General features: G+C 47.7%; 1 protein-coding gene across 1 annotated transcript in view; it reads left to right on the forward strand.

Annotated features, from left to right (window-relative positions):
* The window catches only part of ACOT11 (acyl-CoA thioesterase 11), a 273,640-nt gene that overhangs the window by 201,920 nt on the left and 54,638 nt on the right, over nucleotides 1–17,082 (forward strand). Inside the window, exon 4 of the mRNA XM_060231869.1 lies at nucleotides 898–967. Within this exon, the coding sequence (XP_060087852.1) occupies nucleotides 898–967 (70 nt within the window). The remainder of the gene's footprint in view (nucleotides 1–897; nucleotides 968–17,082) is intronic.

Raw genomic sequence — 17,082 nt, forward strand, 5'->3', positions numbered from 1 at the left:
GCAGGCTGCGGGGGACAGATGTGCATATGTGATTGCACACATTAAATCCAGAGGTAGGGGTAACTATAGTGGGCCAAAAAGCCTATCTGATTGCAACCACTGACATGAGAAAATGTAATAATGTTAATAAAAGCTATCACAGTGTTCAGAGTAAAAGCTCTCTTTAGCAGTATTCTTTTAATTCACTGTGACTGTAGCATCCCATAAGCAAAATGGACTTACAAAACAGAGAATTCTAACCTTAAGTCTTAGCCATACGTTAAAAGTTGCTCTCACTGGCTCATACCAATTAGTCAATGAAAACTGTAGTTGATGGATTTGTCAATTAAACCAATTAAAGCTTGCAGCCTTTTTTTATAACTGATAGTTGATCTGGTAAAAACATTGATTCAAAAGAAAATTCTCTACCAGGTCATGCCCTCATAATGCTGGGTATAATCCTGTTTAAACAACTGCTTCCAAGGTGAAAGGATAACATCTTAAATATAATGAAAGTTAGTAATGCAGCAATTTTAATAAAATTAGAGTGAGAACCGCCATGCTGGATGTTATGAGAGATGCAGGGATCTTTGAGTAAAGAAAAAACATTTTCTACATCAAGGAGTTGGCTTTTAGGAACCTACATATGTCACATTCTTATTTTTCATCAAACATTCTTTTATGTAACTGGCTGACAGTATATCTGGGAATTTTCTCAAACCCTGTGTGAAAATATTATTTGTACTCCTCAACACAGTATAATTTTCTGTACAAGAGTATGGTGCATATATTTTCTTTCTGAAACTCAAATTTCTGAATGTTTCCATTCTAAGCCTGCAACTGTAATTGTTGTAAACAGAAAGAGCCCTGCTTGGTGCAGTGATGTACATAACTAATGTTGTTTGTTTGTCTTTGCAGCCGAGAGGCATGCTGGCTGCCCTTGCGTCACAGCTTCAGTGGATGATATCTATTTTGAGCACACAATTAGGTAACTGCCTCATTTCCTTGCTTTTTGCAGTTTACTGGATTCTAAATTGATTCTCCTCCCCATGTGCCTTCAGCAAATGCTGAAGAAGTAGAAAGCTTCCCCAGTTTTTCAGTCAGTGCAGCCAATGATAAAATGTTGGGAATCTAGTGATCAAGCTGGGGTAGTGTTCTCAGTGTGCTGTGCCAGCATCACAAAACATGATGTCTGGGAATGTTCTCAACAAATACTCCAATGATATGGTGTGGACTGGAGTCTTTCAGCGGTTCCATCCAGGCACTGTACAAAACTATCTTTTGCATGTTGTTTAGAAGCAGACCATGGTTTCAGTTCCTACCCATACAGGGAGGCAAATTATCATTACAACTGATTGTTTTCTGTATGTCCAAATCTTGGGTATAGCTTGTCATCTGAGACAACATACCAAAATATGAATGAGATTTATTGAATGCTTTAGTGAGATGGAGCCCCGTGGCGCAGAGTGGTAAAGCTGCAGTATTGCAGTTGGAGCCCTCTGCTCACGACCTGAGTTTGATTCCAGTGGAAGCTGGTTCAGGTAGCCGGCTTGAGGTTGACTCAGCCTTCCATCCTTCCGAGGTCGGTAAAATGAGTACCCAGCTTGCTGGGGGGAAAGTGTAACAACCGGGGAAGGCAATAGCAAACCACCCCGTAAAAAGCTCTGCTGTGAAAACATGAAAGCAGCGTCACCCCAGAGTTGAAAACACTGGTGCTTGCACAGGGGACCTTTCCCTTTCCTTCGTGAGATACCTGAATAGAGGAAATGTGCCAGACATCAAGAAATCTAGCCTCAAAGAAATGGTACCAAATACAGGATCTAATTTGATCTTGACCTGGACGGTATAGGCTAACCTGATCTCGTCAGGTCTTGAATGGGTCATTTGCAGAATGCCACTTTTACTGCTGCCCAGATATTACTCTGTATGCCTGACATCTGTGGACAGTGAATGCCACCAAGACTTTAGAACAAGGGTCCACAAGCTTTTTGAACCTATGTTCACCTTTGGAATTCTAACACAAGGTGGTACAACTGCAAAATGGCTGCAACAAGAGGCAGAACCAAACACAAAATGTCAGGGAGTGAAGGCAAGTATAACTCTTAATAGTCATTCTTCAACATTTCAGGCAAAAGTTCTGTTCAACAGGATATCTTTTAAAATAAACGTATTGTTTACAACTTTTTTTTTGCCTGCAGGTTCAGTCATGCAGTGAAGATCCTTGTTCTGTGGCTACAGGTGTTGCCACCGTCTAAAAATCTGCACTGCCAGTCTGAAGCCTTGCTGGGCAAAAGTTCCACCTGGCCCTGCCCACTTTCTAAAAATACTTGGCAGATGCCAGGAAAGGCACTAGCAAGTACCACACTTGGTACTAATGTTCCCTCTAAGCTGTGTAGTCTTGTGAGCAAAAATTCTACTTTGTGAGCTACTGGCATTAAAGTTGTGAACTACTGCTTAAATTAGTTTGCTCTAGGGCCATTTTTCCTGAGCTGAGACAAAAATATGTGAGCTGGAGGCTAAAAACTGTGAGCTAGCTCACACTAACTCAGAGAGAACACCGCTTGGTACCCTCACCTAGAATATCATTTTTAGGCAGGCTTGTACCCCGGCATTTCTGATGAGCCAGTGCCCAAATTTGGAGCTCTGGCATATTATCAAGTGAATATAGCAATGCTTTTGTTACTGTAAGAATAAATTTCTCCTATGAACCAGTTTTATTTTTTCCTCTGTGCCTTTTAAATGAAGATCACAAGGCTATATGCTCAGGGGAGAACTATTTTAGGGCTTTATAGGTCTATTTAAATGTAAAATAGTAGTTTTTGACAGAAGAAAGAGGTAGGAGTATAATTTGATCCATTGCTAGAGCTACTGTGAATCAATTCTGACAAGTTCTTCGTATGTATAGCTGTGTGGAGCAGAGCCCCATGTGATAAGCCATGCATCTCCATGCATATGAAGCCATGCATATGAAGAGACATGGCTCACCACATGGGGCTCTACTCCACCCACTAGTAAGGCATACTTTTTCCACATAGAAGCCCCATGTAGCGAGTATGGTTGGGACGATTAGTCTTCTGGGTTTTCCGTAACATTGTTTTAATGAAGCCTAACTACTTGTAGAGTGAACAGTTAAAGTGGTCTTAATTCTCAATTTGAGTCATGGCAGATTTCCCTGTACCTTTAGTCACTGTGAGCTGCAGTAGCTTTCAGAGTTGTTGCCTCTCTGCAGTAGAACAGTTTGTGAACAGTTTGTGAACTTTTGGAATGTGCCTAATTTAATTCCACAGTAGACTTGAGAGTATAGATAAATTTCTGAATTTTCAGTTTGCAGTGTGGGCATGTTACTGGGATGTAGTGCTGAATTGTGTGTTACCTCATTATTTATATGCAAACTATGTGAAACTATTGTGGTTAGTTCAAGATTTGTAGATTATCTATTTGTATTTAATATTTGCATGCTGTTTTCCTGTCAGTGCTGGGCAACACAATGCAGTAGATTCTGACATAGTAGGCAGAAACTGTGGACATTTTTCTGGCTGATAGGAAAAACTGGTACATTCTTGTTGTTTGGAAAGCTCTTGGAAAGATGTGAAGAATTTAGAACTTTGCCAGTAACTCACACACAGTGTTGCTCCATTTTGAGCTCTCACCCTGTTGATTTTTTTTTTTTGCTTTTATTAGTCATGCACTTTGCTTCATAGATGCTTGAATCATTAACCCCACATTTATTTTTTGTTGTAGAATAGGCACCTGGTTGCTGTCTTTCACCAAAAGGCTATTTAGAGGAGGACTGTGCCCTAACTGATAAGTGGCAATTCCCTTCTGGAGGCCTTGTGTGTAGTGTCATACTGTAGAGTTGCCAGCTCCGGGTTGGAAAATAGCTAGAACTTCTGAGAGTGGCACCTGGGGAAGGGAGGGTTGGGGGAGAGGGACTTCAGTGGGTGTAATGCCATAGACTCCACCTTCTAAAGTGGCCATTTCCTCCAGGTGAACTGATCTGTGCCATCTGGAGATCAGTTGTAATAGCAGGAGATCTCAGTCATCACCTGGAGGTTGGCAGTGGTAGTAATGCTGGGAGGCTGCTAGGACTTTATGGTCATCTAAACATTTGTTTTAAAAGGGCTACTGGTGTATTAAGGAGTTTCTATAAATGTGGCTCAGACAAGTTTTCAAGGAACATGAGTGCACTGGAAAGACTTTACACATTTCTGGAGAAATTGTACTTCCCCCTTGGAGATGTTTATAGAGCTAAACTCCATGTACATGTTTGTAATCTCTTCTTGCCCCTTTCCAGTCAGGATATAGAAGCCTGGTTGAGTGGGCATCACTGTATTTCCAGTGGATGGCATGAAAAGAAAAGGTGTAGAAATCTTGCTAGGACTTCACAAAGCCCACCTAGACCAATTAGGCAGTCTTGAGGAGCTGAGCTTGTCCATCCAGTTCTTGATATATTTAACTAATCGAAACCAGACCATGTAACCTTTAGAGATTCTGTCTTGACTCTGACTTGCTTTGACAGTGGGTATAAAAGAGAACAGAATGTGCACACAGAAAAAATAAATGGCAAACTCATTCAAGCCTGTAGTGCTGCACTTGAAAGAGACTGAGAGAGCTAGCTTGTATCATTGTACCAGTATACTTGCAAAGGTGAGATGAATAAACTTTTACACTTGCAGTGTGTGCAGATTTGCATGTTAAGATGAGGTGCCTTTTATGGGATAAAACAAAGGTGTGATAAGAGTAAGTACATCTCACTTCTGCATTTTTTGTTTCCTGCTTTGTTGTAATGCACAGAGCCCCACTCAGTTTGGAGCCTCTTACGCTACTGATTGTGCAGTCAGGGCCAGTGTGTGGGAGTCAGCAACTTAGGCGATTGCCTAGCGTGCCAGCTCCCAGCAGGGGCGGGCTCCCCCTCCCTGCTTGTACTGTCCCTGAGCCTCCAACTGGATGCTGAGAGGTCAGAGGAGCTCCTCTGGCCCCTCAGCACCCAGAAAGAACGGCGCTTCCAGTCCTCGGTGCCCTCCGATCTCAGAGAGTGCTGAGGAGTGGAAGTGCAGCATGTTCTTTCTGGGCACTGAGGGGTTGGAGGAGCTGCCCTGGCCCCTCAGCGGCCAGAAAGAACAGCGCTTCCAGTCCTCGGCGCCTTCTGAACTCGGAAAGTGCCAAGGAGTGGAAGCGCGGTATGTTCTTTCTGGGCACTGAGGGGTTGGAGAGCTCCCCTGGCCCCTCAGCGCCCAGAAACTAAGTGCCCAACATGATGACATACACGCGCTAAACTTCCCGGTGGGGGGGATGCATTGGGGTTCTGTCTTGGGTGGCAGAACCCCATGCACTGGTCCTGTGTGCAGTCTAGTGCATAACTGGATATGTATGAGACTGTGCCACCAAAAGAAAGTATGAGGTTTTGTGGTATTTTGCAGAACAGACCATAGTATATTGGTCAGCAAACTTACTGTCCCAAGTAAAAATGACATCTACTTGTGAGGATGTCATGCTGACAACCAATATGGGTGGGGAGAAGGAAAGGGTTGTATTTGAGCATCTCAGGAGTTTACTTTGGACTAGGCTGGTGGCTGTGCAGGTCTGGGAGGTAATGATAGGCAGAAGCCATGTCTGTTTCTATCTCCTGTGCATCTACTTCCAGAAGTGCTGCCAGGGCCTCAATATGGAGTGTCACGGCTGGGGCCGGGTCAGGCAAAGTCCAGAGGCAGTCCGAGGTCTGTAGCCAGTAAGCAGGAGGGTCTGAGGAGCCAGATCCGAATCAGTGTACAAGTATCGCAGGTCCGAGGTCCAGAAGCCGAGGTCAGGGATTCCAGAAGTCAAAAGCCAAAGTCAGGGGGTCAGGAACCAAAGTCAAGCCGGAGTGGATGCTAGGATGTCAGGGAGATGACTAGTTGCTTCCACAAAGCCTCCTCCCAAAGCCCACAGCTATATAGCCCTCTGCTGGCTGTTGCCCGTTTGGGCTAATTGCTGGCTCAGGGAGGCAGCCAGGATCCTGTCATAACTCAAGCATCCTTGCTCTTAGGAGGGCCAGAATCCTCTCAGAACTCAGGGCTCAGGGAGCGTCTTGCTTGTGAGCGTGCCGCCCTCCTCCGATCCCTGAGGTCCTGCCGGAGGCGGTCACGCACACGAGCCACCCGAGAGGGCGAGGCAGGGGGGCTGGGATCTTCTCCAGCAGGAGGCAGGGGCACTGGTGCAGGTGGCAGGGGCACAGTTTCCTCGTCAGACTCAACTTCCTCTGCAGGGTCCCCAGCACCCATGACACTATCCCCCCCCCCCAGGGCCCCCCTCCGTCGAGGGACCTGGAAGGTCGGGGTGGTCGTTGTGGAACCGGTGCACCAAGTCCGGGGCATGAAGATTGTCCTCGGGCTCCCAAGACCGGTCTTCTGGGCCGTATCCCTCCCAGTCCACCAGGTATTGGAGGCCTCCACGATGGTACCGGGAGTCCAGGATCTGGCGCACCTCATATTCTTCCTCGTCATCCACCAACACCGGTGGCGGCGGCGGTGGGCAAGGAGGCCGAGCTGGGTCAGGGGGTGCAGCTGGAACAAGGAGGGAGCGATGGAACACAGGGTGAATGCGGAGATGGGGTGGCAACTGGAGCCTGAAGGCGACGGGGTTTATTTGGTCCGTGACGGGGTAGGGTCCAATGAACCGCGCATCCAGCTTGTGAGACCGACCAGGCCGGCGCAGGTAGCGAGTTGAGAGCCACACCTGATCCCCTGGCTGGATTGGGGGGCCTTCCTGCCTCTTCCGGTCCGCAGCCAGTTTATAGGCTTCCTTGGCCCGCTGTAGCTGCTCCCGGAGCAAGTCTTGGCTGGCGCGGAGTTCTTGCAGGTAGGCCCCGACGGCGGGGACATTCGTGGGTGGCAGGATCGCCGGGAAGAACCGAGGGTGGTACCCGTAGGTTGCAGCAAACGGGGTCATTTGGGTGGACGAGTGGACCGCGTTGTTGTATGCAAACTCCGCTAGAGGCAACAGACTGGTCCAGTCGTCCTGCTGGTAGCAGGTGTAACAGCGGAGATATTGCTCTAGCGTGGCATTGGTGCGCTCTGTCTGACCATCAGTCTGTGGGTGGTAGGCTGAGGACAGGTGCACTCGAGTACCCAGGCTGGAATGGAGGGCTTGCCAGAATCGAGAGGAGAACTGGGGGCCCCGGTCTGAGATCAGGTGGGCTGGGAGTCCGTGCAGACGAAAGATGTGTTGCAGGTAGAGCTGGGCTGTCTCCTGAGCTGTGGGAAGTTTCGGACATGGAATGAAGTGGGCCATCTTGGTAAATAGGTCGACGACCACCAAGATGCAAGTCTGACCTTTGGATCGTGGGAGTTCTGTAATGAAGTCCATCGAGATGGTGTCCCAGGGTCCTGAGGGTGCGGGCAAGGGCTGTAACAACCCCGAGGGTTTGGCCGGGACGTCTTTGGCCCGCCGACAGACGTCACAGGAGCTGACATAACGGGCAACATCGGAGCGCACTCGTGGCCACCAGAATTCTCGCGTCAGCAAGTGGGTGGTCTTATGCTGTCCAAAGTGCCCGGCGGGTAACGAGTCATGGGTCAGGCGTAGCACTTCTGCCCGCAAGGGCCCGGGCGGCACATAGAGGCGTTCGCGGTATAGCAAGAGACCGCCTCGAGTCGTGAACTCGCCTGCTGAGTCGTCTTGGAGTGCCTGGAGGTGTTGCTGGACCCAGGGATTGTTGGCCTGGCTAGCACGAATGTCCTCCACGAGTGTGGGTGAAGTGGAGGTGGCTGCAAATACTGAGGGCGGCAGGATGGGAGCAGCGGGCGCGGCCTCAGTTGAAGCAGGGGCATATTCCGGTTTCCGGGACAGCGCGTCTGCTTTCCGGTTCTGGGTATGGGGGATGTAGAAGATCCGGAAGTCAAAGCGAGAGAAGAATAGGGACCACCGGATCTGGCGCTGGTTGAGACGGCGGGTGGTCTGGAGGTGCTCTAGGTTCCGGTGGTCAGTGAGCACTTGAACAGGGTGGCGAGCCCCTTCGAGGTAGTGCCTCCAAACCTCAAAAGCCGCCTTGATCGCGAGCAACTCCCTCTCCCAGATGGTATCGTTCCTTTCCGCAGCCGTGAGCTGGCGCGAGTAATAGGCGCAGGGCTGGAGTGGCTGAGACGGCTCCTCGCGCTGGGACAGCACTGCTCCCAGGGCCACGTTGGAGGCATCAGCTTCCACCGTAAAGGGAAGCTGGGGGTCAGGGTATCTCAGGAGTGGCCCGGTGGCAAAACGGGTCTTCAGGGTGGAGAAGGCGTTATCGGCCTCTGGGGACCAGCAGAAGGGTTCTTTGGGGCGGAGTAGTTGAGTCAGGGGTGTTGTCAGGGAGGCCGGGATGAATTGCCGGGATGAATTGCCGATAGTAGTTGGCAAAACCAAGGAATCGCTGCAGGTCTTTGCGATTCTGAGGAGCCTGCCAGGTCAGGACCGCTTCTACTTTTTTCGGGTCCATGAGGATCCCTTGCGGGGACACAATGTGACCGAGGAACTCGACAGAGCGCAGGTCGAAGTCGCACTTCTCCAGCTTGGCGTAGAGGCCATGGGTTCGTAGGCGCTGCAGGACCTGGCGGACGTGCTCGGCGTGCTGGGCAGGATTGCGGGAGTAAATTAGGAGGTCATCTAGATATAAGATTGCGAAGCGGTCGAGCAGGTCCCGGAATATGTCGTTCATGAACCTCTGGAAGACAGCGGGGGCGTTGGTCAATCCGAAGGGCATCACCAGGTGCTCGTACTGCCCGTACCGGGTCCCAAATGCGGTCTTCCATTCGTCTCCGGGCCGTATGCGCACCAAATTGTACGCTCCACGGAGGTCCAGCTTGGTATAGATTTGGGCCCCCTTTAAGCGATCCAAGAGTTCAGGGATCAGTGGTAGAGGGTACAGTTCGCGGATGGTGATCTTGTTCAGGGCCCGGTAATCATTGCACAGCCGGAGCTCCCCACTTTTCTTCTTCACGAAGAGGACTGGAGCCGACAGGGGAGAGGTTGAGGGTCGGATGAAGCCGCGTTTCAGGTTCTTATCTAGGAAGTCTCGCAGAGCGGCCAACTCAGGCTCCGACATTGGGTACAGACGCCCCACCGGGAGTGGTGCCCCAGGTACCAAGTCAATGGCACAGTCATAGGGCCGGTGAGGGGGAAGCTGATCCGCTCCCGTCTCTTCGAAGACATCGGCGAAATCCGCATACTTCTGAGGGAGCTGAGGACCACCACTCGGGATGCCAGCTGCCAGAGTGGTGGGAGGAGTCAGATGGGGGCATGGGTCTTGGAAACGTAGTTCCTGCTGGGCCCAGTCCACGATGGGGTTGTGCAGCTTCAGCCAGGAAAGGCCCAGAATCAGTGGGAAGTGAGGCATGCGGGCGACATTAAACTGCAGCTGTTCTTGGTGCTGCTGGACGTGGAAGGTGATGGGACAGGTCTCCTGGGTGACGGGCCCAGAACGGAGGAGGCGCCCGTCAATAGCCTCCACCAGCGACGGAGTCTCTTTTGTCTGCACCGGGATCTGGTGCTGTTTTACAAAGGCGGCATCTATAAAACAGTGGGCTGCTCCCGAGTCCAGCATGGCATACACGAACAGCCAGCGTTCGTCAGGCAGACGGAGTTTGACTGGTAGCAGGAACGGGCCCGGGGTATCAGCCCGCTGTTCGGAGGACCCAGCTAGTCGCCCCAGGCTGGGGGGTCCACTTACGCCTGGGGCTGCCCTTTTGGCGGTGGTGGCGGTGAAGGCCCGGGTATCTGATGCTTAGCAGGGCAGCCAGAGGCATAGTGGCCTGCCGTGCCGCAGTAGAGGCACAGATTCTGCGTGCGGCGTCTGGCCTTTTCCTCTGGGGTCTGGCGGGGTCGAGCAGCTCCACGCCGCATAGGCTCGTCCTCGGTGCTGGTACGAGCTGAGGATGGGCGAGGAGCCAAGTGGTACGGCGCAGGGAGCTGGCGCCCTCTGGTCTTGGCTTGGCGGCGACTTTCCAGGCGGCCATCGATGCGGAGGCAGAGGGTGATAAGTTGTTGAAGCGTGGGTGGTGGCTCCACCCTGGCCCGTTCATCCAGGACCTCCTCTGCCAACCCCTCAGTATACTGGTCCATCTGGGCAGCCTCATTCCACGCCAAGTCTTGGGCCAGGAGCTTGAATTCGGTGGCATACTGAGCCACCGAGGATTTGCCTTGTTTCAGTGCCCTGATCTTCCGGTTGGCTGTGGCTGCTTGGACTGGGCTAGAGAAAGCAGCAGACAGGTGGGCCTCAAACCCTTGGTAATTAGTTAGTAGGGGAGAGGATGCGACCAGCAAGGGTGTGGCCCATTTGGCCGCCTGCCCCTTTAACAGACTGATGATGAAACACACCTTTGTCTTGTCATTGAGGAAGTCCCGTGCTCTCAGTTCAAAGTACAGCCGACACTGTGCTAGGAAGGCAGGAAATTCTTCCACGGCACCCCCAAATCTGTCAGGTGGGGGAACTGGGCACTTGGCTGGAGCACTGGCCGCAGGTTGTTGCTGCAAGTGCACTACTGCCTGTGTTAGCTGCTGTACCTGGGCTTGGAGCGCAGCCAGTAGTTCTGTGGTTTCACTTGCTTCAGCATCCATCCTGTGGAGTGGGTGTTTGTCAGGTGGAAGCAATCTGTCACGGCTGGGGCCGGGTCAGGCAAAGTCCAGAGGCAGTCCGAGGTCTGTAGCCAGTAAGCAGGAGGGTCTGAGGCGCCAGATCCGAATCAGTGTACAAGTATCGCAGGTCCGAGGTCCAGAAGCCGAGGTCAGGGAGTCCAGAAGTCAAAAGCCAAAGTCAGGGGGTCAGGAACCAAAGTCAAGCCGGAGTGGATGCTAGGATGTCAGGGAGATGACTAGTTGCTTCCACAAAGCCTCCTCCCAAAGCCCACAGCTATATAGCCCTCTGCTGGCTGTTGCCCGTTTGGGCTAATTGCTGGCTCAGGGAGGCAGCCAGGATCCTGTCATAACTCAAGCATCCTTGCTCTTAGGAGGGCCAGAATCCTCTCAGAACTCAGGGCTCAGGGAGCGTCTTGCTTGTGAGCGTGCCGCCCTCCTCCGATCCCTGAGGTCCTGCCGGAGGCGGTCACGCACACGAGCCACCCGAGAGGGCGAGGCAGGGGGGCTGGGATCTTCTCCAGCAGGAGGCAGGGGCACTGGTGCAGGTGGCAGGGGCACAGTTTCCTCGTCAGACTCAACTTCCTCTGCAGGGTCCCCAGCACCCATGACATGGAGTCCTTTACAACTCATGATATCTAATATTTAGTTTGAGTGCTGAGTGGTTTAATTTGATAAAAACAGTCTTTAAGCCTTCTTCACAAAAGACATTTTGTGGGATGGTGACATGTTTGGGTGAAAACAGGATTCTGTTGCTGTAGAATATTCTGATAGCTACTAGTTGTGAGAGTGTTTTTAAGAAATGTTAGAGATAATCACGCTAGCCTGATGGCCCAGGCTAGACTGATCTCATCAAATTGTGGAAGCTAAGCAGGGTTGGCCTTGGTTAGTATATAGTTAAGACACCACCAAGGAAGTCCAGGGTCACAATGCAGAGGCAAACCACAATGGCAAACTACCTCAAAACATCTCTTGCTTTGAAAACTCTGCAGTGTCACCACTCTGCAGCTTGCAACTTGATGGCACTTTACATACAGAGAGAGGCAACCACAAAATATTGATATTGATGAGGGGCCTTTTTACCTTGAGACTTAAGTAACTCTTTTGTTGTTGGTTTGTCAAATGGGTCTCATGAGTACAGTTGTTTTTAATCTAACCTATACATGAATAAGATTTGAGATAGTTGCAATTTAATTTAAGATACTTGATGGAATAGCTATTAGTTTGTGAACTTAGCTGGTAGCACCTGGCTTGCTCATATTAGATGGATCTTTTAATATGCTATAATAAAACAATCATTTTCTGATCAATATGTGGATTGGCCCAGTTCTCCTGTGGCTTCAGGTGTTGGACACATTCAGTAGGCATATCTGACACTCAGGAAGCCCTCGGAAGTGTTCCTATTTGGTTACCCTGTGGGAATGACTAATGTAGAATACTATCAAAAGACTTTTAATTGGTTTGGTATTTTTCTGCTGTTTCTAATGCAGCATATAATTTTTTTTAAAAACCCAGCTAAGTGAAGACCTTGCTCTTCTCTTTGGCATTAATGAGGGAAATGGAGGTAGTTCAAAGATATTTTGTCTGACCTATTTTAAGTCTACACTTCTCCTTTTCTCCTACAAGTATAAACTATATATCTAATATATTACTACAAGCGTGTTCCTGTACTACTCTGCTGTGTTGTATGGGAAGATGCATTCAGGTAACCAACAATATCATTCTACACAGAGATAAACCTTTCTTAGTCCACTGAAATCAATGGGATTAGAAGGGTATAATTCTGTTCAGGGTGATACTGTCAGTGTAGTTGGACCCTGCATAAAATAATTTATTCCATCAATCAGTTTACTGTTAACTCTGTAAACATGTATATACTGCAGTAATCAGACCTTTGGTTTAAGAGAAGAATTAAGACAGAATTAGGATAAAGAGTAGGGTTGCCAGCAGGCCTAGTGTAAAATGTTCGTCTGTTTAAAAGATTAATGATACAGGCCTAATTATGAGACTGAAAAAGCCTTTGTCACCCACTGGGGTGACCACTAGGGTGACCTAGTGGATGATCTGCTGCAGGAGATGGATCCTTCTGGATCTCTCAGCAACTTCCAGCGCCATTGATCACAGTATCTTTCATTGCAGCACCAAAATTATGGAATTGCCTCCCTAGAGAAGTTTGTTTGTCTCCCTTAGTCTTCTGCCCGAGGGTGACTTTTCTATTTCTTCCGGCGTACCTTCACTGACCCTCCTTTTTAAAAATAGCTCTGTCTGTGTGTGTGTTTAAGTACATTCATACAGCCATTGTCACAACATAGTTATGGTGACCCTATGGGGGTTTCAAGACAAGAGGCATTCAGAAGTGGTTTGCTGTTGCCTGCTTCTGCACAGCAATCCTGGTGTTTTTTGGCGGTCTCTTATCCAATTACTAACCAGGGACAACCACCCAGTAAAAAGTCTGCCATGAAAACATCGTGATGCAACTTCACCCCAGAGTTGGAAACTACTGGTGCTTGCACAGGGGACTGCCTTTAGTTTTTTTACTCAGTGGCACTGATATTACTGCTCTTCTTTCTGATGGCCATTCCATTTCATTAATTTTACCATGTAACCATTTTTTCTCAAACATTAGTATAGCATTGCAGTTGTGTTCACTGTTATGGCCCCCATTCTGCACAGGAAGACAGTTTGGGCTGAAAGTCATCTCACCACTAATAGCACAAAATCTCATACTCCCCCCTAGGACCCCCCCCCCATTTTATTTAAAATATGAACTTCCCCCCCTTCTTTTATAAAAATAAATGAATCAGCTAAGAAAACATTAATGCTATTTACCTCTCTCTTTCTCCCTTCCTCTCTCTCTCTCTCTCTCTCTGGGGATTTCCCTCAGAAAACTGGCCTACTACAGGCTGCCTTTTCAATGTTCAGCTGAACAAGCAGATTCGCTTTTTATTTTGGGAAGATATTCCAGTGAAGGCATATTTTGTTGAACCTGAGTACTCTTATAACTTGACCTTACTCCAGTAAATTTAAATGTGAACATTATGCAACAGACTTTTACCAAGCCAGTGAATACTTGTGGATGTTTGTTTTAATAAGAACATAAGCCATGTTGGATCAGGCCAATGGCCCAGCCAGTCCAACACTGTCACACAGTGGCCAAAAAACCCAAGTGCCACCAGGAGGTCCACCAGTGGGGCTAGAAGCCCTGCCACTGTGCCCCCCAAGCACCAAGAATACAGAGCATCACTGCCCCAGACAGAGAGTTTCAACAATACGCTGTGACTAATAGCCACTGATGGACTTCTGCTTCCTATGCTTATCCAATCCACTCTTGAAGCTGGCTATGCTTGTAGCCGCCGCCACCTCCTGTGGCAGTGAATTTCACATATTAATCACCCTTTGGGTGAAGAAGTACTTCGTTTTATCAGTTCTAACCCGAAAGCTCAGCAATTCCATTGAATGTCCACGAGTTCTCGTATTGTGAGAAAGGGAGAAAAGTACTTTTTTCTCTGCCTTCTCTATCCCATGCATAATCTTGTAAACCTCTATCATGTCACCCCCTCAGTCGATGTTTCTCCAAGCTAAAGAGCCCCAAGCATTTTAACCTTTCTTCATAGGGAAAGTGTTCAAACCCTTTAATCATTCTAGTTGCCCTTTTCTGCTCTTTTTCCAATGCTATATCTTTTTTGAGATGTGGTGACCAGAATTGTACACAGTACTCCAAATGAGGCTGCACCATCGATTTATACAGGGGCTGTAAAGTACTGGGGTTGGCGCAGTAAGAGACCAGAGTCGGAGAGTGATTTCAGCAAGCTTTACTTCAGGAACACACACACAGACTGAGCTCTATTCAAACTTCCCGCTCTTTTATACAATTCTTGCCCCCTTCTGATTGGTCCTTAACTATCTACATGGATTGGCTATTTACAGGGCCCTAAGGGCCTATCAGGGTACAGTATGAGCCTAGATGTTGATTGGCTACTTATGTTTCAATCCTTCCCCTGATTGGGCATGCTTAGGCCTTCTCTGGAACCCTGGTGTGGAGTACAAGCTTTGGCTTGTTCAGCTTCCCTCCAAAAGTAACAGTTCCCTCCAAAAGTAACAGTTCTCCCATTTAAGCCTAGGACACAACAGGGGCATTATGATACTGGCTGATTTGTTTTCAATTCTCTTCCTAATAATGCCCAGCATGGCGTTGACCTTTTTTATTGCAACCACACACTGTCTTGACATTTTCAGTGAATTATGTACCATGACCCCAAGATCTCTCTCTTGGTCAGTCTCTGCCAGTTTACACCCCATCAATTTGTATTTATAGCTAGGATTTTTGGCCTCAATGTGCATTACTTTGCACTTGGCCACACTGAACCTCATCTGCCATATTGACGGCCACTTGCCCAGCCTTGACAGATCCCTTTGGAGTGCCTCACAATCCTTTCTGGTTTTCAGCACCCTGAACAATTTAGTATCATCTGCAAACTTAGCCACTTCACTGCTTGCTCCCAACTCCAAATCATTAATGAACAAATTAAAAAGTACGGGACTCAATACTGAGCCCTGCAGCACCCCACTGCTTACCATCCTCCATTGAGAAAATTGCCCATTTATACTCACTCTCTGTTTCCTATTAATTAGCCAGTTTTTGATCCACAAGAGGACTTGTCCTTTTACTCCATGACTCTCAAGCTTACTAAGGAGTCTATGATGTGGAACTTTATCAAAAGCTTTCTGGCAGTCAAGGTAAACAACATCTATTGGGTCTCCTTGGTCCACATGTTTGTTCACCCCCTCAAAGAACTTTAAAAGGTTAGTGAGACAAGATCTTCCTTTACAGAACACATGCTGACTTCCTCAATAACTTTTGTTCATCCATGTGCCTACTCATTCTCTCTTTGATAATGATTTCCACCAACTTTCCCGGTATTGAAGTCAGACTGACTGGCCTGTAATTTCTCGGATCTCCTCTGGAACCCTTTTAAAAGATGGGGATGACATTTGCTACCTTTCAGTCCTCTGGAACCAGAGGCAGATTTCAATGAAGATTACATATTTTTGTCAGGAGATCCACAATTTCACCTTTGAGTTCTTTCAGAACTCTTGGATGTATGCCATCCGGGTGTGGTGACTTATCAGGTTTTAATTTGTTTATCAGTTGTAGGACCTTCTCTCTCATCATCTCAATCTGACTCAGGTCCTTCAACACTCCTCCCAAAATTAGCTGTTCTGGAGTGGGCAAACCACAGTGAAGACAGAGGCAAAAAATGCATTCAGCTTCTCAGCCATTTCCCTGTCCTCCTTTAGTAATTCTTTTACCCCTTGGTCATCCAAGGGCCCCACTGCCTCCGTGGCTGGTTTCCGGCTTCTGATGTATTTGAAGAAATTTTTATTGTTGGTTTTTATGTTTTTTGTTATATGCTCTTCATAGTCCCTTTTTGCCTGCCTGATCAGAGTCTTGCATTTGATTTGCCACAGCCTGTGTTCCCTTTTATTAACCTCACTTGGACTAGCTTTCCACCGCTTAAAGGAGTCCTTCTTACAGCTTTCATTACTTTATTTGTTAACCATGCAGGCTTTTTCTTATACCTATTTGTGCCTTTCCTGGCTTATGGTATATATTTTATCTGAGCTTCTAGGATTGTAGTTTTAAATAGCCTCCAAGCTTCCCCAAGAGTTTTGAATCTATTTACCTTTCCTTTCAGTTCCTTTCAGGAGTCACATGCCTCCCCATCTCAGAGAATTTACCCCTTTTAAAGTTAAAAGTGGTTGTGTTGGTCTTTTGGGGCAACTCCCTATTTATACAAATGGTGAAATCAATAACATTATGGTCACTGCTCCCAAGTGCAATCACGTTTGTAGGTCTTGGGCATTACTTAGGACCAAATCCAGAATTGCCCCACCCCTGGTAGGTTCTGTGACCATCTCCATAGCATAGTCATTGAGAGTGTCTAGAAACTCAGTCTCTTTCTCCCAACCAGAACACATAATGACCCAATCAATCTGCAGGTAGTTGAAATCACCTATTATGACACAGTTTTTATGTTTAGCTGCTGTCTTTAATTCTTTCATCATATTATAATCGTCCTCTATCTTTTGATCCAGTGGGCGATAACAAACTCCTATAGTTAAATTTCCTTTTGGGCCCACTATTTCGACCCAAAGCATTTCTAGATGTTCTAATTTCTATAGGTCTAATGGATTATAAACAAGTAAAAGGGAAAAAATGAAGGCATACTTTTGCTTGTATACACACAAAAAAGAGTCAGAAATTTTCAGCATCTTCAGGAGTAAAAATCTAGGCAGCTTTTTAAAAGTAGCCATTGTTTTGCATCTCATTTCCCATGGCCTGAATTTAGGTAGGTTTTGTGGCAAATATCAGTTTAAGTGTAGGAATATCTTGACTTTCTGATGAACAGGATTTTCAAGCATTACTATAGTAGAACATTCAAAAATAAATGTACTTGTAACTATTATCTCTATAAATGCATCTCTTTAAATTGTGATGGATGAGATTCTTTTTCACCC

The sequence above is a fragment of the Heteronotia binoei genome, chromosome 2, assembly GCF_032191835.1.
Source record: "Heteronotia binoei isolate CCM8104 ecotype False Entrance Well chromosome 2, APGP_CSIRO_Hbin_v1, whole genome shotgun sequence".
Taxonomy (NCBI): domain Eukaryota; kingdom Metazoa; phylum Chordata; class Lepidosauria; order Squamata; family Gekkonidae; genus Heteronotia; species Heteronotia binoei.